Raw genomic sequence first — 26,818 nt, 5'->3', positions numbered from 1 at the left:
ATTACCAGTTAAATTATTTACAATTTATTATAATTTATCAACTATATTATGGACGCAAATAACAGTGTAGATATAACAAATTATAAGCAATAATAATCTTAAAAATAATTCGTGAATAAAGAATGCCGTTCATCACAAACTAATAATAATTATTACCTAGTTAGGTATGAAATAGGATCATTAGTGACTACGTTTGGACAATAATCAGGATTAACTGTGCTGAGTGGAAACCAGTTACAGAATTTTGACCACTTTTTCCTACCGTTTGACTTATTAATTTAGTTAAACATACCTATTTTAAATTATGAGCCTATCTTCTTTGAAGTACTAATGGGGAGTTTTACAGCAACTAATTAAAATCTTGTGCATGCATGCTGAAGTATTATCATCACAAAATACAGGGCATTTTTTATTGCAAATATTGAACAAAGAAACTAATATTCTAATTGCAGATATTTTAATAAGTGACAGATAACTATGAATGATATGAATGATAATTTTAAACGACATATTTAAGGCATTCGCATGACAATTTGCTAAATGGGTGAAGACAATCTTGTAACTCACAAATAAAGGTAATATTAACTCAAATGCCATATATAATTTTTTCTAAGTTAATGGTAAAAAAAAATAATCTAAATATTTGTATAGATAGGTGCAGGAAATACCCTGTGCATTGAAATATGAAGACCTTCAGCACAGAAAAATTGCATAAACTAAAATTGGGGCCACATTCGAACATTTGGGCCTGAACAACCAAAACTCACAATGTGGACATTTCACCGGACGAGATTTAACTAGCTAAATTTCTCCCGAACAGTGTCGGTAAAACTGATTTGGTCAAGTATTACATGAAGCCTGATATTAGCGTGAACGAGATTTTTTCAATATTTAAAAGAGTTGATTTTGCTAATAACTTTCATTAAAAATATTTTTTACATCTAGTACTGTTCCAAAATTACAGTAATCAAAATAATAAATTGTATCTAAATAATATGCCATTTCTTGTTTGCCCAGGAAGTGTCGGAGTTCAAAACATATTATATGTAGTCGACTTCGAAGTTACAACAAACGCTGCTCCAGAAAGAGATTTCATGCAGGAATAATTGTGTTCATGCGCAAAAATTTCATCATACCTTCACAATCACCATTTCGATAAGAAGAAACGAAGTATAAATTGTTTGAGATTTATTCCAGCATAAACAATCAATTTCAATGTATCTATTTGTAACAATCTAAATATCACCTTTTAAAAATCACGTGGCCAAACAAGAAATGGCGATAATTGAAACGCAGCAAATGCACCAAACTAGCTAAGTGTACCGAATTCTTATTAGAGTTGCTCATTTTATTTATTCTTAAGCGCTAAAATAGTTCCGTTCCTTTCGGCTAAAATGATCAAATATGGATCCAGTTTAATAAATATAAATAATTATCGGTAATTGCATTAATATAAAAATATTGTAAGTAATACTTAAGTACAGACTGAATCAACCATATAAATATGTACACCACTTTAATCTCACTAGACAACCTAAAATTTTAGTAGTTATGTCCGATCAATCGGCCTGGGTACTGAATACATCTCTGACTAAATGAACAGGACCCATCGGATTTTCAAGGAGTTAAAAACTCCATATTCGCAATTTGGCAGTACATTAATAATTTGGTCCTTATGCCGGTAACCGGGCCGGATTTTATCCGATATATCATAACAAAAAAAACTGAAGTTCGCATTTGCTAGTCACTAGATGAAGCGTTGATTCTCAACAAAGCACATCTTTATTATTGCGTCATTTTCAAAAATAGCTGAAACAGCCACGTAAAGAATGAATTGACCAGTTTCATTTAGCCGGAAGTTCAGATAAAGATGGGGATGTTCTCCTACAGTTACAAGAAATAAAAATATAATACCTCATGGCTTGTGATCGGCTGTACAATAAATAGAACCGTCCATAGGAATGTTAAGGAGCTGTTACATTTCCTTCAAATGCTGTAAAACCAAACATGTGATACATTTCGTTAAAGCACTTTTGTTTATGTGTACATAAATTTAAAAACGCCTTATCGGCTAGCTTACACCTTAAACGTTCATACTTGAAGGCACAATCTCACAATACCAAATTTTGAAAAAGCAAAATCTGAATGAGGCACTCTATTGTGATCAATGATCAATTCCGTTACTATTGGTCTTACGAAAATGATAAAATTAACAAAGTGTGATATTTTTTCCTAAAACCAACATAAACTTTACATTTTTTAAACTCGCATGATGAGGTACTGTTAGTCACGTTTAACATATCTTACAATAAACATCACCAACAGTTCTTAACAAACGCCGTACGTTAAGGGTATTAATGCTAACGACACCTCCACGAATATTCATTTGTATCATAAGATTTACTGCTACAGTATATGTTTTTTCTTTATAGTATAAATACAAGTTTGTTTCATAATGCCTATTGTAATCTTTCCTCTAGAATTTCCAAATCGTCCATTGTATTTAGCGATTTTATACTGCCATTTATTAACGTTTTTTCCATGCGTAATTACAAAAGTTTATTTACTGACACGATGATGATGGTTTAGGAAAAAATATAAAAATTTTGGTAATGTCGCAATAAGATCGAAAGTAGCTATTAGCAAAAATATAGTGCCCGACACTGTATCCGCTATGTAACAGTCTCCCCAATCACCTCTTGACATGTGGTTTTTCTAAATACGATTTGAAAAGTTCTGATAAATAGACATCATCTATACATAACAAAGTTGAAACGTAATCAGTTATTACGTGTAACAATCAGTCATTCCCACAGCTCGCCGGGAAAATTGTTTACTTCCGTCTGTTCCTGGACAGGGTTGCCGTCTATAGTGTATGAAATTCGTATCCTCATCCGTAGCATGTTCTGTATAAAGAAAAATATAGTTAGTTTATTTATAGAGATCATACTTTTAATATAACTGAACTTTGTTTTTTATCTTCAACTCCATATATTCTAACACTATTTAACTAACAAAATCGTCAAGTGTCCTAGCTTTAACTAAAACGAAACGAATAGTATGTTGCAACGAAAATATTTACCTGTCCGGGATTAGTCACTTTTAAAACCTGAGTGACCACACCATTAGGAGCCAAAGTAGTTCCAGACGGCGAAAGCATTTGAATTTGGAATGTCTGCAAAAAAACTCTTGCAACTTGCAATCACTAAATGAACCAAAAGCTTACTTTAGGTACTGCAGCTTGAAATAGAAAATCAGTCAAAGGGGACAATGAATCATTTGTCGCCGTCACATTAATGGTCACAGTGCCATTTTCTCTTACACCATCAAACGAGAATAAAATTCGCAAACCTTCTTTATCGAACGCGGTTAAAGGCGGTATGCTACTTCTTACGGATTCTACTGGATTTGGGTTAAATAAACCATCTGAAAATTTTTGAATCAATATCAATATTTAAGTTAACTAATAAAAATATTTTTTTATTACCTGATAAGAAGTTCGAATTCTGACTATTCATCACAGTGGGTAAAACATTGGCATTACTTTCTAAAATTAAACCCAAATTGCTAGATTCGGTGGATGGGGAAGCTGTATCGCTTAATGGACCTAATCCTAACAGATCCAAAAGGTCTTGGTTGTTCGAGTTTGAGACTGGAGGCGGTTTTGACGGTTCTGTTGTAGGTTTTATAACGTCCAAGTCGCCTCCGAGAAGATCTAATAAGGCGTTCTAAAACAAAGCCATATAAATTTAGGATTCCAAATATATTTTTGCTATTTCATAAAAAAAATTTTAAACTTATGTAAGATGACATTAATACATTTTCTGAAAAATGTTAAATATTCTGTTACTATCGGTTTCATAAAAAGTGCTTTACAATTTTGATTTTAAATGGAACATCTTGATTTTTTTGACATTTTTCGATTCAGTATATCACTTTAACTATCATAGGACTATTTGGCAAACTTTGACAATTACTTTGTATTTATTTATCTTATTTATAAACAAAAAACTACAAATCAGTTATTTTCAGAAATCACCTGTTTTAGATTCGAATTATGCGAAAAATAGTATGAATATGTGTTTGTTTTTTAATAGTTACTTCCATCGAAATTCTTGATATCGCATAAAAATTTTAAATGCATATAAGGTGGGTCCCCTTGACTTGTTGAAAACTTATAATATATATATAAAACGTACAAAATCTAATGGAATAAAAAAATATATCTTTTTAAAACCTGTAGATATATTATAAATTTCAAAACTGTGTCTTGTTCAACTAAATATACACAAGTTTGAGTCAATTTAAGAAGGGTTGACTTACCGATTCATTAGGCACATGTTGGGGACTACTTTCCTCTGATGGCAAATCTATACTATCCACGTCTCCATTCGTATGTACACTTTCATCTGTTTGACGAACTAATTCCATCGGTGGCATTCTTTAGTAATACATATAAAACTGATTTTACAAACAAAATGAATAATGACATATAACTCACCTTTCTAATAAGGCCGGTCGCAAATGGGTATATTTCCCGAACAGTTCAGAGAACTCTACCCCCCTCTGCTGCAACTCTATATGAATACTAGACCGGAAGGAACTGATCATTTGTTGGATTTGACTGAAAAAAGGTTACATAAAAGGAGTTGTTTGAAAACTTACCACTATTAATCATTTGAGAAAAATCCTGAAGCACGTCGCATATAATTTGAAAAGGGGCGAATAATGGCACCAAAATTAAGTCCCCGTAGGCGAAGTATGGTTCCACATACATATGTATAAAAATGTTTAATGGAAGGTATAGTTTTCCAATATAGTATTTGAAAGAGTATGTTTTTAATCAGATTTCTCAATTATTATTATTTAAATCGAATCATTGATTGCCAAATAATATACAATGAAGTTGGCCTTTGTTTATGTTGTGCGTTCTATCTTTAACGTTACATGGGACTGGTTATTTTATTTGTGGTACATAAGTCACGTATGTAACTTACTTTGTGGTATTGTTAAACCTGGTGCTCAATTTAGTCAATGACATTAAGGCATATTGCTTTGTAGAACTGCTATTCTGCGGGCTCCACAGCAATCTAAAATATTAAAAAGAGTTGGATTTAACATACATAACATAACCACGGGTTAAGTAGGGTACTGTCATAACGGTGTATTTCGTATGCCAGATATTAACTTTACAGCAATAAAAGACCTTTAACTAATTATATATACAGGGAAAATATTTTTTATCGTATGGACCTGATTTGAATCAATAGGAGAAAATCTTATATTTTTAAATTACCAAGTAAAGATCAAAATAATAATATACGTGATAAGTCAGAAGTGAACGGTCGACCTTATATAAAATTTATATAAAATGATAACGAAAATTGCAAAAAAATATTTTTAAACCTCCTGTTAGCTACAGATTAAAATGTTTGATATTCATATTAGGTAGTTTGACATGAAGTTTCTTTTAATTTTGAATGTATAAATTTGCTTTGATAAACTATGAAAACTAGAACTTTTCTATGTGAAGAAAATACTGTTGATTTAAATATTGCAGGGAAGCTGCTTATCAACGTTATTCAGTTTGCAAAACGAATGGAAAATTATTTTCCACCAAATGTCGTGGAAATAAAAAATCTGGGGTTACTTATTAATAACAAGAGTAAAACTAATAGCATTAGTCATTACCTTTGATAAATATCAAGCACCTGTTCTTCTGAGGGTGGATGAGAAATTCCGTGTTCTTCATCGGGTTGAGCAGTTAACAGTAGATCTCCATACTCTCCTAATAAAGCCAAAAACAGCAAATTTCTTATGTGTCGCAATCACAAATTTACTCAAAAACAGAACTTACCTATAGCCCAAGCAGCTACTTGTGTTAGAGGCTGTCTGTCTTGCATATCTTCAGATAATGCCTTATATAACTGCAACGCCATATATGATTGATGACTCGTGCTTTCCGATATCAATTGGATTGTCGAAGATATTACATCGTCTCTCACATAGTTACCTGCCTATTAAATCAAACACAACTTACAGCATGATTCATTGGGGCACGACCATCTCAGATAAAAACGAAATCATTTTCAGACCGAGATTTTTTTAAAACGTTTTTAATGAAATTTAAAATGCATGAATGAAAATGTATGTAAATGAATTATATATTTATATTTATCAGTTGTAATAAGAGTTTTGGCGTAATGGAATATTCATATTTTGGTAATGTTTGTGATTTCTATGATAAATAATTACCAAAATCCAACGTGTACTCATTACGCCGTTTAATTTATTTTAAAAAGTATAATCTTATGATATGAAATTGAAGTTGGTATTGATCTGTTAAAACTTTTTGGAATGATCTTAAAATAAAGAAAATTTTAATTTAACGGAGTGGACGAAATCATTATATTATTTGCAATAAACTTACCGCTACCAACACTTTTAATAAAGTATCTAAATGCCACCGTTTGTTAGGAGCGTATCGCTCCGCCGCTAATACGATATTGCTCGAACAGGGTGCCTTGAATTCCGGGTCCGCTTTTTCCAAAAATAACAGCAACTCTTTAATCATAGTTCGAATATTTTGAGAGTTCACGAGGGCAAATGACAACTCCATGGCTCTTCGTCGAATTGAAACATCCGGATCTGAAAGCAGAATATTTTGATGACTACATATATATCGTCAGTAAAATGACACAGTGACTGCATAAAGCTGTTTCTGTGTGAGATTCGATCAACGCCACAATAGTATGGATGGATAGCTACATACACATTCTTTGTTAATAGTAGAACACAGAAATGGCCAAATAAGAGTATGTTTCTAATATACCACCAATTTCATATTGACACCAAAATTCATACATAACCTACATATTTTTGAAATCATTTACAATAATTCTTTTATTCTAAGCAATGATATCCAAGATATTCCATTTAAAATCAAAGTTGTCGGTGTACTTTATAAACTTCACTATACACTATCCTGTAATCATAAACATCTTAAAAAAGAATGATCCTTAATTACATATGATGTTGAGAACATATTACTTCAATAACCATTAGACATCTGCTTTTACACGGAAAGGGTACTTTTTCGTAAAAAAAACTTATTCTTAATATTCGCGGGTTCAAGTATGTTATTCCCTGACTAATTGCAATAATCTTCAATAATTTATAATTACTAATAAGATACTCTAATAAAAATGTTACAAATAATCAAGATAATTCGAAATTACTAGTCCTACCTTACCTTTTAAACACTCAAGAATGGTCGTCCTGTGTCTCTGAACGGCCGACGTATCAACATGCACAGTTCTCAGCAAAGTGTTTAGCGCTACGTATCTAATATTCTTATCGTTATTCAATAGAAATCGTCCTAAGATATTAACAGCCAAAACCTAAAAGTTACAGCATGCCAATGAAAATCGTACAGTGACAATTTCCAAACACTGTATTTATCATGATAAATATACAGCAAGTCTTGAGACAAAGCAAAATTTGCTTGTTGGCGAACTGGTTGAGGAAGTGAATAAAATTTAAGTAGTTCAGATATCTTACCCTTAACCCACTTTCAGACTTAATATCCATAATAGATAAAACTGTTTCATATAATATAGTATTTCCGACATTTTTGCTTGTTTCTGTATTGGTGGCTACTTGAGCTAATATATCATTCATTGCCTCTGATGTGTCAGCATCATTAATTCCAAGGATGCGAAGCAATTTCAGAATTTTTACCTAAAATTTAACATATTAAATCATCTTATAACACTGTATTTGTTTTAATGAAAACCATTACCTGTAAGAACGGGTCACTAACTCCAGACACATCATGTTCAGGGGAGTAGCCCGCTAGTATCAGATTTTTCAAAATTCTTACTAAATTAGGAACAATCTGAAACACCTCAAAAATGAAAGTATAAGCAAAAAATAAAAACAAGTAAATACCTTTTTGAAGTGATTTAAAGTGTCAGGACTGTTCTCGCACATTTCAGTTATTAAAATAACACCAGTTATCAAAACTCCATGATTCTTTTCTGATAACATACTTCTCGTAGCCGGTAAGAATATCTCCATAAGTTCTGGTACCCTGCCAAAAATTATTAAATGATTACTAGGAAATAAATTATCAACTATAAAAAAAAAACCTTTTAATTATTCTGTATGCACATAAAGCGGCCTTTTTCCTTATATAAGCGTTGGGAGACTTCATCAATCTCTCAACCTCGGCGGCTAAATCTCTGGCCATTTCAGGTGAAGCAATTGCTCCTAACGTACACAGTGCTAACCCTACTACAAATTGTGTGGTAGAGTTCAAGTCACTAAAATATAACTCATGTTTTTAGTTCTTTCTTTACCAGAGCTCAAAATTTGAGAAATTTACTTTTTTAAACAGTTGGTTATCAACAGATGAACATCTTGCCGTTCGTCAAGAAGTAGCATAGCCCCTAAATATCCTATTCTTTTGTCTGTAAAGCGCGGGCTAGCTATTAGTTTCAAGCATTCCAATTGTCCAAAATGAGCAGGGTATCCCAGCATGTGAATGTAGAGAAGTTTGGCGATATTTCGGCATCTGGAAACAATGATCATTACATATAGCGTTAAATATGCATTGAAATATCCGACACATGTTGCGAATGTACCCATCTATTATTTGTTGTCAATCGTCCATTGTACTAAAAACAAAATGAGACAAAAAAATTTAATGTTGGCTGACTTCTAAACAATGCAATATTACTTGTGCATATGATATGTATAGAGTTCCCCATATAGTAGGTACTTGTACTTTTTTTTTTTATAAAACTCTATGTATATTATTATGGTTTTGAATTCTATGAGAAATTTTGAACATATTCAAGTTTAAATTCAATAGTTGTCGCAAAAAAAATTACAAAATAAACTTCTATAATCTAATGTATTAAATGTTCAAACTGTGCTCTATTGACTTCCTGAAAGTGGGCAAAATCCAAATCATATTGCTCACGAATGTTTCTTGCCATTTGAGGAGGTATTTGTTGGGTTAATTTTATGTTGAGACTCTTCTATATTGTTGAGTCGATTTAAAAACACCATATGTTTTCAGGTAACCCCATCAAAAAGAATCCATAGGGGTGAGGTCAAGCAATCTAGCAGGCCATTCTAATTGCCACATTGTGCAAATATTTCAATAACTGTAGAATTTAGACATATAGTGTGTTGCATGAAATATGTTTAGAATTTCTCAAAGAACTAAAAAATGTCGTAATATATGTACATGGGGTTCAATAAGAATAAAAAGAAAAAGTACATTTATCTATTACATGTGTAACCCCTTACACATGTTTGTTATGTTCCATGCAAAATAGTTTCAATTTTTAATAAATTTTCGTGGGACTATCAGTCCTTTATGTATATGTACCTACAGAAGAAAAAATAGTTCCTTTTTAAATAATTCCTGTGCTATAGACTGAGATCTGACCCATAAAATGTGCAATTTTTAAATGTTTTGCTCATAGGAGATAATGTACATATTCCAATTGAATGTATACTCCTATATTCTTCAATTGGAAACAAATTTGACTTCAATAATGTTTATGTGCAATCAGATAATGCAGTAACTCAATTGCTTATTATTCTAAAATAAAATGAAATTTTTAAGCAACTAACTTAAACATGCAAATATTTGGTCAGACTGCCTTCAAAATTAACTATATTCTAAAAAATAATGTTTAAATTAAAATCGATTCTCAAATCTTAGAGTTTCTCACCTCCATACAGAATCCTCCTCTCGAAAAGTACTTCGAATATAAGCACATTCCTTGTTAACCACACTTCTTTCTTCAGCAGCAGTTCTGGCTGCCCTAATTTGTCTTATTAGATCCCTAAGTCGCATAGGTGTTGGCATTCGAACTGAAGCAATAACAAAAAAATGAGCAACCAAAAAGTGAACCATATTGGTGCACTTACCTCGTTCAATTGCCTCATTAACAACCTGTTTGATTGTGGCCATATTAAAAGCTGGATTAAATCTAAAATTAATGTGATTTAGTAAAGAACGACACAGAAAACTAAATTAATACAGCATTACCCATGCTCTGAAGCATTCATTTTAGTACTTTATGTATGAGTTTCTTTTCCAGGTTAATTATCAGTTAAAGGTAAAAACACACACATTTAGGCCAAGGATTAGCAGTTGTAATGAGTTTTTGAGAATGTTTCAAGGAGAATTGAACACTGCTTTTGCGACGAGAAAACCTCCAACGTGGGGCCCCAAATCCCGGATTCACCTGTATTATGCACCTTATTGCTGTTGACAGTCGACATACAAAATAGATAAGTACGTCACTTTAACGGTCGCTGTACTGATGAAACTTTTAAGTTCTGGTTGGCCTTTTTATTAGAGATTGAACCTCATTTGAATAATGGGGATTTATTAAGAACAATTGCAATATTTAATTAATTTGACGACCTACACAAACTCGAATTTGATTTTATATGACGTAAATATTTAATATGGCCGCCTGAAATGTCACGTCATATGACAGTTATTGACTAGCACCTTGTCATTGACAAATGATGGCTAAAAACTGTGACGTGATACGAGATTCGATTTTGAAGTTCAGGTGCAACTCTTCGGAATTCAGGACACAGGAGCGCGCAACGCCAACAGCAATGCAATAATTCTGAATCGAAATTTATATTATCACTATTACCCTATATGTATATTAGGTGTTAGTGATCGGTTTTTGTAATACTGAAACTGCACAGAAACGAAAAGGCAGTTAAGTGCTTGCAAATTGTATCCGAAGCTCAGAATGCAGCAATAACTTTAATCATTTTTCGTTATATCTATTAAAATGTTTAATGTTTTCAACAAAAATAAAAAACACAATAACATCTCCACGCTGGAAGGGCCATAACTATAGGAACATGTGACCAATCAGCATAGAGGAAAATATCTTTCTCACTCTCATGTGTTTCTATGGAAACACGGTCTAGATCAAAATAAAGAGAATCTGGTAAAAGAAGGTAAAGCAAAAGATTTGTTCCAACAAAAAGGTAAATCGATTTTGGAACACTGAAAACGTTCACAAATGCACGCCGTATAGGTGTGAGGGTTGTTAATAGATATTCCTTACTGTATCTGTATATTTAGTTTTTCCTGCTAGAACAGAAATATTACTACACAGCAAGTACCAATAAGTTCAAGTCCCGGCAACTTTACCAAGAGGGTAACATCCATGGAAGCGTCGAAATAAAGGCACGGTATTGGTCAGTTTCGTTGTTTCTATGGAAATTATTTCACATGTAAAGTTGCCAGCACATTGATCTAATAGGTCTGAACCGGTCAACACTACCTATTTACGTATTTTTTAATTTATTTTAAGATTATTTATGTGGTTTTACCTTCTGTTGGCTTCGGGTGGCAAAACACTCCAATCTGATTCATAATACGGGTACATTGTGACCGAAAATTGTAGCAAAAGACATGAAATCAAAAACTACACGCATGACTCGCTTCTACTAGATTTTAATTAAGCAAAATAAACGACTGCTTTTCTCTGCTGATAAGTCATGTTATCAATTTTATTTTTAACAGGTGTACTCGTAATATGTGTAAAGGTGGGAACAGTACCAATCGCATGCCAACGCATAGGTACATCATGTGTGGCTTATCTTTAGCACAAGAGATTACCTACCTATTTGTTTAATGTTATAAATTGTGGATAAAATAATTATGTGTATTTGCACCTGCCAACTGGGGCAGATAAGCCGATAAGAAATTGGATAGACAGATGTATGGACCACATGAATGGTGTACAACTACACAGGGCTACATTATAGCGTTTACACAGAGTTTCCCACCGATAATCAACATTAAACGTTTTGGAAAAGCTATAAATAGTAAAATTACGAAAATTTAAATATTGCAAACGCGTTTAAAAAAACCCATGTAAAATATTGTCAATGGCGTCACACTTCCGGTTGTACCGGAAATCGATACTTCGTTGCTTATTTTATATAGAACATCCTATATATTATTAAATTTTTGAGTTCTAAGTTCAATTTTAACACAAGTTTGGTAATATGTTAGCTTTCTTAAAATTACTAGTTTTCAAGATATGTATATGCAATTGTATAGTGAAAGTGATAGATGCAGACGTCTGCAGAATTGCAAATTATTAAAGTACGGAAATGTATTTTGTAACTTTTTTTGCCACAATAGTGCAGAAGGTCCATATTTTAATATAGTGCCAAGCTTTACCTAAACGTTTCTATAGGTTATCCATAAAAATAGCCAACTTGAACATCAAAAGGATGGTCAAAATTTAAAAATTTTAAATGGTACCCTCCTACTATTTTGATGTATTATCAAACTACTTCCAAAAAAGAACCTACGTTCACATTTAATTACCTAGAACAAAAGTAGCAAAGTTTTTGAGTAATTTAGATTTATAAGTTGGCGCTTTTATTTTACGGCAAAATAATAGTAGAGTTCCATTTAAAATGTTTAAATTTTAACCATATTTGGATGTTCAAGTGGACTCTTTTTTTGTGGACACCCTATAGAAAATATTAGACACAGCTTGGCAGCGAACTAAAATAAAAACCTTCTGCAGTATTGTGGCAAAAGACAATTATAAAATACCTTTCCGTATTTTAACAATTTGCAATTCTACAGATATTTGCATTTATCACTTTCAACAGTTAATTGCATATATCTTGAAAATTACCGACTCTAAAAAAGCCAACATAATGATAAACTTATATTAAAATTGAACATAGAACCCAAAAATGTAATAATATATAGGGCGCTCCGTTTAAAATAAGTAAGTGTCGTCTTCCTGTACAACCGAAAACGTGACGTCATTGAAAGTATTTTAGATGAGGTCGGTCCAAGGCTCTTACCACACTACTAAATTTTCGTAACTTTGCTATTCATAGTTTTCTCAAAATGCCTAATGACGATTACCGGTGACACACCCTGTACAATGAGTCACAAAAGCATTGGAACGAAACAAAAATTAATATAATATTACTATTTCATTTAGATATGGTAAATTAAATTATCCTATCAAAAAAAATCTATATAGGGCGTCTCAAAAGTAATAGAACAAAACGCAACGGTTGATTTGTGCCGTCAAAAGATTAAGATTCAGCGTAATTGTTGCATTCCGAAAGTTAATATTAACAAAAATAACTATATTTAAATTTTATTTAATGTCTTCACAGTCTTTTACCCTATGGTAGTGAAATTTGGTATGCGGGGATTTTCGGACGGGGAAAACAAAGTAATTCTGTCGCTTTTATTGTAACTAATAGGGGGTGCCACTTGACATCATGTTGAGTAATTAAAAGAGCTCTAATTTTTTTAACGCATTTTCTGTAGCTCTGTTAATAAGATACTGTTAAGATTATTCTTTTGTTTAATATTCTAGATAAAAAATATATGCCAATTAGTAATCTCAAAACTTGGCTATTTTTTACATTCCTTTTAAGCCAGTCTAAAAGTAAACCAACAAAATCATATTTTCACTCCCTATTAATAACAAGTACATTTCTGAATCTGTATCCCAGTTATTTTTGTCTAATTTAGTGGTAAATAATGACTTCTGGTCACAATTTGTCAATAGATATTCAAAATTTGATAATTGCTAAGTGGCGATCGCGTATGAAACAATTAACCATCGCAAATCATTTGCATCTGAATCTAAGTACGAAGAGTAAGTCTCTCGTACAATCAAACGTTTTTCAAATCGAGGAACTTTTGAAAATAGAAGAGAATCTGGACGATCCAGAAAAACCAGCCAAAAAATGGACGAAATTATCGAACATTTATTCCGGGAAAATCCGTTTCGCCTGCAGCGAAATAAAAAATTTAGATCTTGCTAATGTTTTTGTTAGTACTGTTCGAAGACATCTGATAGAATGTAAATTATTTGGAAGAAAACCGATCAAAAAATTATTTAATTCTAGGGAAAATAGATGACTTCGCCTGAAATTCTCTGAGAAACATATTAATTGGATAGAAGAAAATGGAAACCAGTGCTTTTTATCGAACGAATGCAAATTTAACTTGCATTCAAGTGATTCATGGCATTTGTTGGGTACGTCGTTCTGTTAATAAATGATTTGACTCAAAATACACTCATGACACCGTAAAACATAGAGGAGAAAATGTGATGGTGTACGAATGTTTTTTGGCAACTGGGGTGGCTCCACTCATTGAAACTGATGGGTAATGAGTCGATTCTAATATTTGTGAATTATAAGAGACACAATGGTGCCGTCCGCCGAAAAAAAATTGCCATTGTCGTGGGAATTTCTACAAGATAATGACCCTAAGCATACTGCAAAGATAGTAAAACAATTTTTTGTGGACTGTAGTGTTCACGTAATGAAATGGCCTATCCAGAGCCCAGACCTAAACCCCACAGAGAACATCTGGGAAATTATTGACCGTAAAATGAGTGAAAAAAACTCACAAAAATTTCAAAATTGTAATCAGCTCTTAGGCGTCATTGTTGGCGTTTGGGAATCAACCATTATGAGTTTAGTGAAATTTATGAACCGCAGATGTGCTGAAGCAATAAAAAAAATAAAGGTTACGCTACAAAATATTAGATATAATCTAAATCTATATTCATTTAGTTATATGTTGCTTTACTTTTGAAACCTTTGTTGGAAATATTTTTTAATTTAAACTAGAACTGTTTCTTTTCTTTCAAATTTTGTTAATTATTATTTGTTAATAAATTCATTTAACTTAGTAATAAAATTTTAAGACCCGTTTAACATCTCTAAAGATATTACATATAATTTTATTTGTTGCTTTACTTTTAACTGATATTGTATATTTAAACAGTTAGAGAGAGCTGAACGTATTTATTTTTATTTCCATTAGGGATTTATTTTTTTATTTAATACGGTAAAAAAATTACCCAGGTCTCATAAATTGCAAATATACATGAAATTTGAATATGATTTCGTTCTTAAAAACAAACATTTGTTTAAAATGAATCGAACGCACGCCGCTGAAATCTTGAATTAAAATCTAGTCCACGCAAATTTTCAAGCATCTTCACTATTCCTTGATGGTCGCATAAAAGAGTTTCGTTTAATACAGTCCACTAACCACCGGATACCTTCATCAACTCCTTCCCTAAAAATATCAAAGGTATATTGGATTTGCCTACCTATATACCTAACTTATTAGAAATATTGTAATACCCTGTTAATGCTGACACAGGCATAACCATACAATCTCTTTTGCCCACCAAATGAGCGTTTTTATTAAATATAGGTTTTACTTCACGTACTCCCATACAATCTGGAAGATCTTGCTTGTTGGCTAAGACTAGTAATGGAACACCTTGCAGACTTTCACTTGCAATCATTTTATCTAAAAATGAATAAAAATTAATTAACTTGAGAGCTAAAAAGATTACTTAAATTAGGTATTGGCTCATTGTGCTCTTCATGTGAGTATTTTAGATGCAATTTTACTGTGAATGGTATAATAATATTTCTTTAATTTGAATTAATCATTAATAAAGCCTGTACGTTTTTTGAGACCCACTATTGGGGCTTTAGTTATCTTAAGAGATATGATTTCAACTAAATTAAAGCAAAGTTGCACAATTTGAGACTGAATCAGAATGTTTTCAAATTGGCAACATTCCAAATAATTTTGTAAAGGTCTTCACAAAACGGAAAATTGTTTTTATTTTAAATAAGTAATTTGCTCTCGAACGTTGACAATAATTTCAATTTTACTTACCAAATATTTCTTTTGAGTCATCTATTCTTTCCCTATCTGATGAATCCACAATATAAATAATTGCATGGGACTCTTCATAATACTGAAATACAAATAGATATGAACCTATATGTAATTATGGAAAGCATACAGTGTAGTCCAAACTGACCATCCATTATCATATCAGATTGTGTATGAGTTATGAAGTCAATTGGATAAGAAAAATTTTAGACAAATTTGTTAGTAATGTAATGACAAAAACGAACCAGCTCGGAATAGGGAAAAAAAATTTGAGAAACCCAAAACGATGTTTTCAACAAAACCTACCTAATATATATTTATAAACAAATTTCTTACACAACTGCATGAGTGATTAATGTTTGAGAAGTTCACCATCATGATTTAATGATTAACTTTTTTATGAAGGAGATATTGGATTTTTATTTTTTGGGACAGAGGGTAAATACTTTTGAAATATGCATAACATTGACTCTACTAAAACCTTTTTCAATTGAAAACATACATTTTTTTGGAACCTACTACTTACCCTCTTTATAGAGGTAACAACGGATAAAATGTATCTACTATAAAACATAGAATAGTTTTAAATGAAATGCCTACCTAAATATAAGCTAGACCACAATTGAACACTTTCAGTTCAACTTAATTACATAGATACGCTTTGCAGTATTAAGATTGTGTGTTCCCTTTCTCCAGCTAATCTATTAACCTTTTGATTGAAATTTTCTGTTGTGTTAATCTAAACTGCTAGTTTAAACCAAAAAATCAATATTTTTCCTCAGGTTCAAAAAACAGTAAAGATATTCTGTTAATCAATCCCATCAATCAAGGCCATTAAATGCCTATGATTATTATGATGCCAATCACAATGAGAATTCATGATTTACAATAGGTATTAAATGTAATGGGTTAAAATTTGATATTTTTGCAATTGATTTTCCTTTTGTATTATATAGCATTAACAAAATTGTTTAATTAAAGATTGACTTACATATTTAATTCTAAAAGAAACAGTCTAAGTGTCTAATTTCTGCAATACATGCACGTTTATTTGTTATCAGTTAATCTGCTTTCATTATAGGTGTCGCCAAATTAAACTTATATTAATTTTATGTATAACATTCCGTTACCTTGTCCCAAAGGGATTGAAGTTCACTTTGTCCACCAAGATCCCAGAAGTTCAACCTCACTCCATTCACTTCAATTTTTCCTATATTTAATCCAACCGTTGTAGTGATTTTGGCTGGATTGATTGCTTTGTAGTTTTTTGTAAGTTTTGTCTTGGCAGCCTCTAAGTATGTCTGTAAATTTATCAAAATGTAACCATTTGACTTAAGTCGAAGACAAATACAGAACAAAATTAGTAAATAAATATTGTCACCCTAATTATCATTAACTCACATTTCGGGGGTTAAGGACCCTTTCATGGCTTCGTAACGACAAAACATAAGGAGCGATCATAAAGAGTAAAGAAATTGAAATATTGAAATTTTATGTTGACATTGTGCCATTTATAGTTTATCCCTAAGGCTTACGAATGGCCGAATACCATTCTACTTTTACTAAAATGAAGGATACATAAATGACTTATACTTACAGTTTTTCCAGCATTATCCAGGCCTAGAATTAACACACAATATTCATCTTTTTGTACCATGTATTTATAAAATCCGTATGTCAATGTGTACATTATTATATTATTAAATATTATTAATAATTATTACGAAAGGGGCATCAGTCCATTGTTTCAAAACGCGGGCAATTTAACTCCAAAGGTGAAAAGAAAATTTTAAATGTTAGGAACTCTACGTTATTATCATTAATAATTTATTGAACTACCTTTATTTGTTTTTCTTCAATATTTTTATTTTAGGTTATCTGGTTGTGGGCATGTTTTATAATACGTTCGAACAAGCTGAGTTGTGCAGGCTGATTCCAAAGGGGTTAGGGAAGGGATAATGTTCAGAGCAGAACGTCAGACCACACTGGTAAAGTGCAGAACTGAAGAGCAGCAATGTATCTCACAATGTGAAAAGTGTCTGAATATGTTTATCGTCTTACTTACTTTTCATGTTATGTTTCACTTTTATTTACTTTTCTAATTTTGACGAAATTTCGTCGACCACTGAGCACTTACCCAGCAAGGTCGTTAGATTATCGGAAAAAACGCGGGCAATAATGACAGTTGCCATGGCGACAGCTAAAATTCATGTAAATAAAATTCGGGTTCTCCGATAAGATAGAAACACTGAAAATTCAAGAAATTTGGATTTCCAAAAATTTACCTTTCCTGATTTCCTTCCACCAAGAACAAAAACAGAACCACAATGGATGTAAGTACCACTACTAACAGGTTTTCTGCTGTCACTGTGGTCTTCAGTCTTAATGTGCTTGTTTGGGGAGCACAAAGTGAGTTTTCTAGTGTAGAAATACACACACACACCGGCAAATTAAAATCTAATTATTTTCTCTAGGATGCACATGAAGTTAATATTTTTTTGATAATTTCCTTATGCTAAGTAAAGTAATATAAATGTGATTTGAAATAGTCGTACCATGTGAAATCTGTTGAAAAAGATTGAAGCTTAAAGGTGTCACGGTTGAACAAAATACTGGATTTAAATAGAATAACTTTATTGCAAATTTTAAAGTTGATTAATCACTCAATGTAATCTCTCTTTTACTTCAATAGCACGTGTTTGCCCTCAAGTTTTTGCAGCTATAGCCATTCCTCCTCCCATACTTCAGATGAGATCATCGAATAGTTCTTGAGACAATTTGTTCCATTCCTAAATCAGTGCAACTCTTGTTTCTTTCCTTTTTTCTTAATCTAAGTCTTCTGCTCAGCATGTCCCACACATGCTCCATTGGGTCTATATCCTGGGAACATGCTGGCCGATTCATTGTTGTTAATTTAAAAATTTAGCTACACAGTGAGCGGCGTGTGAGCGCACGTTATTTTGTATTAAAATGAAAACTTCTCCTGTATGGGGCAAAAGACAGTGCATGATTTTGAAAAATACCTTTGGTATATCTGTTGGCAGTTAATGCTCCTCCGTCAATCACCACTAAATCTGTCTCCAAACAATACGCCCCACACCATAATTGTACTTCCATCAAAACGTACAGTGGTAGTAAAATTGAATGGTGTATTTTGTTCTGCTGAGCGTTTCTACAATCTTTTCATACTATCAATAAAATAAATATTATAATAATAATATAAAAAATAAAATTCATACAATAATAGCTCTCGTCTGTGAAGAGAACTTGATCCCAGTGGATATCAACCAACTGTGATATACTCAAACAAATTCTAGTCGCGCTATACTGTGGCATACCTGCACTCTTAAGGTTTTCATTTGCGCATATGACACGAGCCAAACTCTCTAAATCTTCTTAGATTGTGCTCTTTTATGGCGGTTCTACGAACATCTTGCAATAGGTTTCTTGTTCGAACTACCGCTTAATATCTGTTTCGAAGTGTTTGTAACGTTATAAAACGATCATCTACAGCTGTAATTGAGTCTTTTCTGCCTTGCTTTCTTCACACATATTTCCCGATTTGCCTCCAATGCTTTACACAACGATGGATAATTGATTGTGAATTATCAAACATTTGTGCAACGTTCCTATATGTTCGACTATATTCGATCATTACCACGGCCCAAAGAACATCCATCATCATATAATCAAAGATATAGTCTATAAAGTAATAAAATTAAGAAATAAACTAGGTCCACAATCTGTTTCTTTAAATTTTCCAGAATGTACATGAAGTCCGTATTATTTAACTGTCGTAGGGGGTCATAAAAATTTCACTCATAAATATCTTATGTATTATGTACCCCTTTGGAGGTTGCACCTTCGTGCTTAATTCTTGGGAAGCCACACTAAAATTGCGTAAATTCCTTCATTGTAATTTATATAAATATAGGAATGGGGAGGTGGTACCCCGGTTATTTCTATTTAACTTGCTGGTCTCTGCTATCATTCTGCAGGCATGTGAGATTGACCATAGCACATACTACACCCATCACCTTTTTTTTCATATGGGTTGGACACAGGGATCTCAACCTGCCCAGATATTAAAATTGTATGAATTCATCTATTATTGGAATAGATTAAAAAGCTAATTTTCACATCTGCGAAATTAAATGATTTGCTGAGTTGTCTATATAAGAAAGCCCAACGAAACTGTCTTTTGATTTTTAGTATTTGAAATGAAATAATGTAAAAACATTTGAACTCTTTGAATTTGAATTCATGGGAAACAATTTTTTATTGTATTTTCAACCCTTCAATTTTAACCCCTGAACAGAGCTGGCAGTTACTACCAAAAAATTTTAATGGAGGAGGGTGTTGAATGATGCCTTATTTTAAAGGTAGTTATATTATAACCCCCCTGATTATAATCGCCAAGTTTGAAATTACTGCCATTATCCTCGTTGATGTGACAACTTCCCAAAGTCTATGAGGAAAAAGTTGCTAGTTAATAATTAATTTATAACAGCAAGAGCTGCACACTTCAAAATGTTGATTGGAAGACCGTTAAACGTGAGATATCACTGAATCGTTTTAATAGAGCCGAGTTTTACCCCTCAAATTTTAAAAAGGTTTCTTTGTAATTTTTTTTTTTTAAGTTGAGTAGATGAAAGGAAGTGTTGATATTACTTTTCTGCTTAATTTATTATATGCTGGAAATGACCGCTATTTATCTCCACATAAAAAAAAATTGTTCAAAGTGTTGTATTGCGTTATGTGGCATTTTGGGTGTAATTTAGTGGCATTCATGAATTACACGAATAGAGGTAAAACTCACCTTCTTCAAAACGATTCACTGATATCTTATTTTTAAACGTTCTTCTGCTCTTAATTTAAAGTCTGCAGGTATAATTGTGAAAAATGAATTAGTAATTAAAAGTCTTTTCTCAACAGATTTTGGCAAGTTGTTTATTTCAACAGGCATAAAGGCAGTGACTTTAACTTCGTGTGTATAATCAGGATACAACTACCTTTAAAATGAGGTGTCACTCGACACTTTCTCTCATTAAAAATTTTGGGTATAATCATCACTCCTGTTCAGGAATTGAAGTTGAAGGGTTGAAAATAGAATGAAAAATTGTTTCCCTCGAATCGAAAATCGAGGTGCAAAGTTTTTATCGTGCCACCCTCTACGTTGATGTTTCACTTAGGTCAAGATTACCTACTTGAAGTTTTTTTTAACGATTTTAACGCCAATATAACGACCCTTCGTTATACTGGCCTTTTATTTGGCCATTATTCTCTTGGAGACTTGTTGCGCTAGTTGTGCTTACAATAGGCTTGAACCTTACTTATGCTAGGCCCAATGACTAACTTAACAAACTGATTTAACAATATCCTATATTCCATCTTTGATTCCTGTTCATGTCTTTTCATATGTATATTTTTAGGTTTAACGTTAACATCTAGACCATCCTGAAAAGATGACATTGTTTAACAGGGAACTTAACGGGACACAACAAAATCATTATGAGACAGTTGCCAGCTTATCTCAAGGAATAGTCGCACTTCATTCTGAGCTAAAACAATCGAATATCACGCCAAAGCTCTCAAGCAGTAACACCAATCTAGCCTGGCACGTTCTTCAAAAGGAAGACATGGGTGGTCTAAAGTATAGATTGCTTCAGAAGTTCTTTACTGAATGGAGACGGAAGACGTTATTAAAGACAGAACCAGGTTTTGATGCAATACATGAAAATTATCGAACAAAACATAAGGAAAAACTAAATTATTTTATTAATAATCTTAGAAATCATCAGAAAGAAAGGGAAGCATCAACAGAGTCAGTGGTCCAACAAAACAACTGCGAAAACAGCAAACCAATCCAGTGCTTCAAAAACAGGTACAAGTCGCAAAGGAAAATTATTAATGATCAACGGTCTAAAATTGAGGAGCAAAACAAGATTATTAATGAACTTAAATTGGGCATAATACGAGAAGATCTCCTAAAGTCAATTGAGAATACCAAAATAGAAATACGTGAACTATTTAATAACTGTTCTCCGAAATTATTGACTAAATCACCTCTTTTAAAAGCGATAGATGATCGAGATAAAATCATGATTTTATCACAGAAGGCACCAAAATCAATTCAGCGCATGCAAGAAAGAGCAACTGAACGAACTCTGTATCGCGAAGTAATATTAGAACGAAAAAGGATAATAGAAGAAACTAGGCAAAGATTGCTTGAAGAGGCCATTGAAAAAAAGAAAGTAATGGAAGAGGAGGAACGGAAAAGAAATTTAGATTTGATTAACAAGCAAAGGAAAAAAGATCTTCACCTGCAAAAAATACGTTTGGAGAAAAAGAAAGAAATCCAACATAAATTTATGTTGGCTAAACAATTTTATGACAGAGCATTGATCAAGCAATGTTTTGAGAAACTGTTTAAAAATTATATAAAGTCGAAGGAAAACACAAAATTGGCGACCGATTTTTATTTAAACAGGCTGAAGCTCAAAGTCTTCAACACCTTGTTAGGATACGTCGAATCTAAATTTAAAGTGAAATATGATATTGCTGATGCTCACTACCGATATATTATTTTGAGAAGGGCATTTGATGAAATTTGTGATGTATGTAAATTGATATTTTTATGATTAGCATATCTGGACAAAAAGGTGTTTCCTTCTAGTTTAAAACGGAATCAGTTAGAGCACTGCAAGTTGCGGAAGACTTGCACGACTTCAGACTTACAAGTAATACTTTCATTCACTGGCATAGGTACGTCTGTAAACAAATAATGCTAGACCGTAAAAGAAGCGAAATTGCCATGAAACACAACAACAGGTAAAACACAAAACAACTGTTATACAGATAAGGTACATTATAAAGATATTTTGGTGTAATTATTTCATAATTCAATTCCTAGAAGGAGTTCTACAATGGTCAGTACATTAAGATATAAGTTAGAGATACTGCGTATTTTATATGACGCAGCCGCATCGATTTTAGTGCGACTTAAAATTCAAAATTTTTTACATACTACTATGAGCTATAATGGTGGATGTTTTCTTATGGTATCTTTGTATACACCGTAACCGATTTTTATACTGTAAACCCATGAAATAATTACTCCAAAATTCAAAAACTCACTGAGTGTTTGAGGACGTATTATTGCATGGATCCGTTTTATACAGGATGTCCCAACGAAAAGAAACCCCTCAGGATGTTTCTTATACTGTCGTGTTTGAAGAAATTTCCCAAAACACGTCGATTAATTTTTCTTGGGAGACGTGTTTTGACGCACACTTGACGCATAAACAAGGGCCCCCTAAGATGGGCATAAGAATTCTTTAAATTTGAATAGAATCGGAAGAAGAAGAAGAATCGGGTGACACCTAGTTTTAAAGGTTGTGGACCTCTTTTTAGAACAGACTATGATGTGAGTATATGTGAGTCATTTTTGCAAACATTTTAATTTTATTTGCCATTGTTAAATTCTCTTTTAAAAAATATAATTCAAATATTTATTTAAATTAAATGATCGAATTGACCACCATTTGCTTCTATATAAAACTATAAACGCAATTCAAACATTTCCATACATTTTGTAAGCTACTTATAATAATCGGCGACACTCCTAAATTGTTTGTGGTCGGAAGTCATCCAAAGAAGTTGATTTTAGTTGGTGTACTTTAGACTTAAGGTGTTATGAGAAAAAAAATTCAGAAGTATCAAATTTGGTAATCGGGTTGGCCATTCAATGGGTTCTCTACATCAAATCCAATGCTCGCCAAAAGTATCATTTAAAAAATTTCGAACAAGCGTGGTATAAATAGGCAAAGCTCCACCCTGTTGAGAAAAACAAGCCATTTTCGAGCAAATTATCATCACTTTAGACTATTTCTATAATTTTCAAATAAACTAAATATTGCAGCTTATAGAGCTACACGACGCTGATTTAATTTCCTAATATCTCAGCCCAAACATTACCAGTTTTTCAGAATGTTGTGTCTACTCTTCTCGCCTGAAATGGGAGTTAATTTTGACAGTTCTGCCAATTTACTTGACCGTTTAATAAAAAATGAATATTCATGCGGGAAGCAAATGCTGTAGAGTAAATATCGGTTATTGTTTGGGCGGTATGATATGATTTCGCAAAATTCTAGACGTTTGTCAAAATTATTCTTATTTAGCTAACTGAAGTAGCTTCCTTATTGACAATCCTTACTGGGTGACGCTCCTGGTTGTGAACAGGACCAGTTTTCCTGAATTTTTCCATCTGTGTCAATACGTACTTGTGCCCAACAAACTTTTCAGGATGATTCTAGTTAAAAATTGTTTCAGCAGCCCTTGTACACTTGTCATTTGAGTAACAGAAATCCACTATTTCCATACTTTTTCGAATTAAAAATACCACGTTTGTGTTTTAAACCTACTCATAGTGAATAAAATTAAGTCCTATCTGGTAGAAAATAGCAAATACAATAAGTTGTTTTTATTGAAATTGATAAAATATATGGAGGCATAAGTAGAGAATTTGGAAACAAAATTTGATTTTTTTCTTGCAAATGTATTTAACAATGACCGATAAAACTTAAATTTTTGATAAATAATCGGTTAAAATTATTTTTATTATAACCTGTTCTAAAAACGGTTCCAAGATCTTTAAAATTGGCTGTCACACAATCTTTCTTTCCTATTGAAATTGTAGGGGTTGCAGCGTCCCGTCTTAGGCCGTTGCTTCTTCAGGTTTTTAAGGTACGTTAAAATATATCGTCCAAAAAAATCAATCGACGTCTTTCTAGAAATTTCTTGAAACACGACAATAAAAAATGTTCTGGATGGCTCTTTTTAGTTGACTTTTTAGATGAGTAGAGGAGTTGACTTAAAACATCAGTAAAACTATTTTCCTGCCCTTCAATCTGCGAAATATTGCTGTAAAACTTTGAAAAATGTCAATATCTTTGAAAATTTAGTTATACTTTTGGTATATAAAATAAAATTAAAAACACAAAGGTTAAAAACTATAGCTGGCAATTACACGGTAGCGTTATCTAGAGTGAAATGTACAGCTATCAAGACTTAAAAAGAAAATTAAAAACGAAAAATGTCTGTTAGCAGTTTGTACCATCCTAAAATAATAATTCTAAAATCTATTATATAGGGTGACTCACTGAAAACTTCCCATCGAAGTTTTGTGTGTTATAATGTAGAAAACACGAAAACGCTCGGACTCGTCAACTTTAATTTCAAAAGTCATATTTCTCTGGTATAATCATTTTTCCAGATTTAACCCCTATGCGCGAATGACCTTCACCCTAAATATCTTAAATGGAAAGGGATGTCACATCATACGCCATTTTAAAGATCGTTCAATTACTTTTTCCATGCCACGTTATTTTTTTATTTTTGAATGATCAATTCTGGAGAGGGTTTAAATATGATGGTTGCCGGTTTTGGTTACCCATTTTTCCATAATTTTTTTAACGTTTGTTTGCGGATTTTTGGAGATTACATGACTCATTATTTTTACATGGAGATCTAAAGGGAGAAACTTTTTTAGACTTATTAGAAAATGTCTTTTATCCAGCATTAATACTAATAATTGGGCAAAATAACCGTCACCGGGCCAAAGACATTTATCAACAAGAAAGGGCTCCTCCACACTACGTAGCACCTGTGATGTAGTTTTTAAACGAAAAATTTCTGCAACAATAGATTAGGACAAAAGGACGTTGAATGGTTTGCGAGTTCCCCAGATTTGTCTTTGTCGGACTTTTTTATGGGACTATTCAAAGTAAAAAATTTATACAAAATAAGCTGAATCACTTGAAGACTGGAGGCAATGTATTGTACACGAATATATCTCGTAACTTCGCAAATGTTTAATATCAGAGAGCACTTTGAACAATGTTTCTACTACTGTATCGAAGTCGGTGGTGGTCATTTGTATGATAGAAATAATTGGTAAGTGAAATCGATAACATCGTTTTAATTTCTCAAGAACTGATCATCCAAAATTAAAAAATATGGTGACGTTAAAAAGGCACTTGAATGTTCTTTAAAATTATGTATAATGGCTTTTTCCATTTAAGATTTTTAGGGTGAAAAATCACCGCCGTTTAGAAGTTACACTTGGAAAAATCATTATACCAACAAATATCACCACCTTGAAGTTAAAGTGGACAGGTCCGAACGTATTCGAATTTGGTACAACATAAAAACAAAATTTTGATGGGCCACCCCGTATATGATGCCAAGATAGAGCGTTTCAGTCTGTAATTTAGTTCGTTTATAAACCTGTGACGACACACTGTTTAAAATTCTGTAAGTTTAATAAATAACAATTAAGTGCGTGTTCTGGAGGTACTTATAAAATAAATTTTTAAGATCCACCATGCATAGATCGCCTCTCAACTCCCTGAGGCTCTTCTGTGGGTAATAGGTGCTTATAATCGTTTGTACCATTCAATTTTTAAGTGGAAATAATTAAAGTTATTTATAAGTAAAAAAAAATTTCATGTTATCTTAATTTGTCTAGTTTACTTTAAAAAATTCTTAGTACAAACAGCATTATAACATGGGACATAATTTTTCATATGAAAAACTAAGGTACACAATGTTATTGTCCATAAGTGATTTCTTCACGTAGCCTGATATTTGTTATTTTGTAGAAGAATGTTGTTCCAGTACTTTCACCTCTGGCGGTCGCTACCGGTCGTCTTAAAATTAGAAAGAGCTAAGGAAGAAAAGAAGAGGAAGTGGAGAGAAAAAGTTTGGGAAATATTACCAGATTATCAGATACCCGATGAATAATTTTACACTCATTGCCTGTTGATAAACGAAACTTCGGTTAAATATCACTAAAATGTTTATATTGTATATTGGGTGTCTTAAGCATGTGGCTTGTACCTGTAATTTTTTTACAAATTTAAAAATCTTATTGAGTATGTATATAATCAGTCTTGAGACAATAATATAGCTTTGTCACATCTTAAACATACTGTTATGTCCAAATCAAATTTGCAAAATTTATCTAGCTCCTTTTAATAATAATTTTAATAAAAA

The 26,818-nt window shown here is 32.3% G+C and overlaps 3 protein-coding genes across 13 annotated transcripts; 1 reads left to right on the top strand and 2 right to left on the bottom strand.

Moving 5' to 3' along the window:
* Window positions 1-8: 8 nt before the first annotated feature.
* AP-1gamma (adaptor protein complex 1, gamma subunit) lies at window positions 9-14,729 on the bottom strand. 3 transcript variants are annotated; one of them, XM_066299855.1, is made up of 19 exons: window positions 11,389-14,729; window positions 9,949-10,010; window positions 9,750-9,891; window positions 8,387-8,575; window positions 8,151-8,324; window positions 7,951-8,092; window positions 7,802-7,897; window positions 7,561-7,740; window positions 7,253-7,400; window positions 6,431-6,648; window positions 5,858-6,017; window positions 5,692-5,788; window positions 4,998-5,090; window positions 4,502-4,624; window positions 4,324-4,441; window positions 3,488-3,728; window positions 3,227-3,426; window positions 3,083-3,175; window positions 9-2,906 (listed from the first exon to the last, which is right to left on the bottom strand). In XM_066299855.1, exons 1-19 carry the CDS (start codon window positions 11,442-11,444, stop codon window positions 2,805-2,807), a joined length of 2,634 nt encoding a protein of 877 aa, XP_066155952.1. In that variant the 5' UTR covers window positions 11,445-14,729; the 3' UTR covers window positions 9-2,804. The 3 variants fall into 3 exon arrangements, with proteins under 3 accessions (XP_066155952.1, XP_066155953.1, XP_066155951.1); XM_066299856.1 differs by lacking the exon at window positions 11,389-14,729 and adding an exon at window positions 10,070-10,712; XM_066299854.1 differs by having other exon boundaries at window positions 9,750-10,010.
* Window positions 10,920-26,818, top strand: LOC136348744 (coiled-coil domain-containing protein 191). 7 transcript variants are annotated; one of them, XR_010733714.1, is made up of 6 exons: window positions 17,946-18,096; window positions 21,196-22,380; window positions 22,440-22,594; window positions 22,945-23,189; window positions 25,846-26,077; window positions 26,141-26,394. XR_010733714.1 is itself a non-coding variant. In XM_066299873.1 (4 exons), exons 2-4 carry the CDS (start codon window positions 21,229-21,231, stop codon window positions 23,102-23,104), a joined length of 1,467 nt encoding a protein of 488 aa, XP_066155970.1. In that variant the 5' UTR covers window positions 10,920-11,010; window positions 21,196-21,228; the 3' UTR covers window positions 23,105-23,490. The 7 variants fall into 7 exon arrangements, 5 of the variants coding, with proteins under 5 accessions (XP_066155970.1, XP_066155972.1, XP_066155969.1 ...); XR_010733713.1 differs by having other exon boundaries at window positions 25,846-26,394; XM_066299873.1 differs by lacking the exons at window positions 17,946-18,096; window positions 25,846-26,077; window positions 26,141-26,394 and adding an exon at window positions 10,920-11,010 and having other exon boundaries at window positions 22,945-23,490.
* Window positions 14,854-17,918, bottom strand: Arfrp1 (ADP-ribosylation factor related protein 1). Of its 3 annotated transcripts, XM_066299882.1 has the most exons (6): window positions 17,829-17,918; window positions 17,361-17,383; window positions 16,894-17,064; window positions 15,764-15,845; window positions 15,214-15,385; window positions 14,854-15,145 (listed from the first exon to the last, which is right to left on the bottom strand). In XM_066299882.1, exons 1-6 carry the CDS (start codon window positions 17,833-17,835, stop codon window positions 15,055-15,057), a joined length of 546 nt encoding a protein of 181 aa, XP_066155979.1. In that variant the 5' UTR covers window positions 17,836-17,918; the 3' UTR covers window positions 14,854-15,054. The 3 variants fall into 3 exon arrangements, with proteins under 3 accessions (XP_066155979.1, XP_066155977.1, XP_066155978.1); XM_066299880.1 differs by lacking the exon at window positions 17,829-17,918 and having other exon boundaries at window positions 17,361-17,508; XM_066299881.1 differs by lacking the exons at window positions 17,361-17,383; window positions 17,829-17,918 and adding an exon at window positions 17,165-17,305.

This window comes from Euwallacea fornicatus, chromosome 35, assembly GCF_040115645.1.
Source record: "Euwallacea fornicatus isolate EFF26 chromosome 35, ASM4011564v1, whole genome shotgun sequence".
NCBI classification, from domain to species: Eukaryota; Metazoa; Arthropoda; class Insecta; order Coleoptera; family Curculionidae; genus Euwallacea; species Euwallacea fornicatus.
Note: the sequence above shows the minus strand (reverse complement) of the source record. Positions and strands in the feature narration are given on the sequence as shown.

Excerpts from the sequence above, each read along its gene's own strand:
- AP-1gamma (XM_066299854.1), bottom strand. The coding sequence starts at position 11,444 with ATGTACCCGTATTATGAATCAGATTGGAGTGTTTTGCCACCCGAAGCC. Across the intron at positions 8,093-8,150 it reads GCATACAGAATAATTAAAAG|GGTACCAGAACTTATGGAGA; the intron begins GTTTTTTTTTTA and ends AATTTTTGGCAG. Across the intron at positions 3,427-3,487 it reads GAATTCGAACTTCTTATCAG|ATGGTTTATTTAACCCAAAT; the intron begins GTAATAAAAAAA and ends AAAAATTTTCAG.
- Arfrp1 (XM_066299880.1), bottom strand. The coding sequence starts at position 17,453 with ATGTACACATTGACATACGGATTTTATAAATACATGGTACAAAAAGAT. Across the intron at positions 15,386-15,763 it reads TGACTCAAAAGAAATATTTG|ATAAAATGATTGCAAGTGAA; the intron begins GTAAGTAAAATT and ends ATTCATTTTTAG. Across the intron at positions 15,146-15,213 it reads CCTGTGTCAGCATTAACAGG|GGAAGGAGTTGATGAAGGTA; the intron begins GTATTACAATAT and ends TGATATTTTTAG.
- LOC136348744 (XM_066299873.1), top strand. The coding sequence starts at position 21,229 with ATGACATTGTTTAACAGGGAACTTAACGGGACACAACAAAATCATTAT. Across the intron at positions 22,381-22,439 it reads CATTTGATGAAATTTGTGAT|TTTAAAACGGAATCAGTTAG; the intron begins GTATGTAAATTG and ends GTTTCCTTCTAG. Across the intron at positions 22,595-22,944 it reads GCCATGAAACACAACAACAG|GATGTCCCAACGAAAAGAAA; the intron begins GTAAAACACAAA and ends CGTTTTATACAG.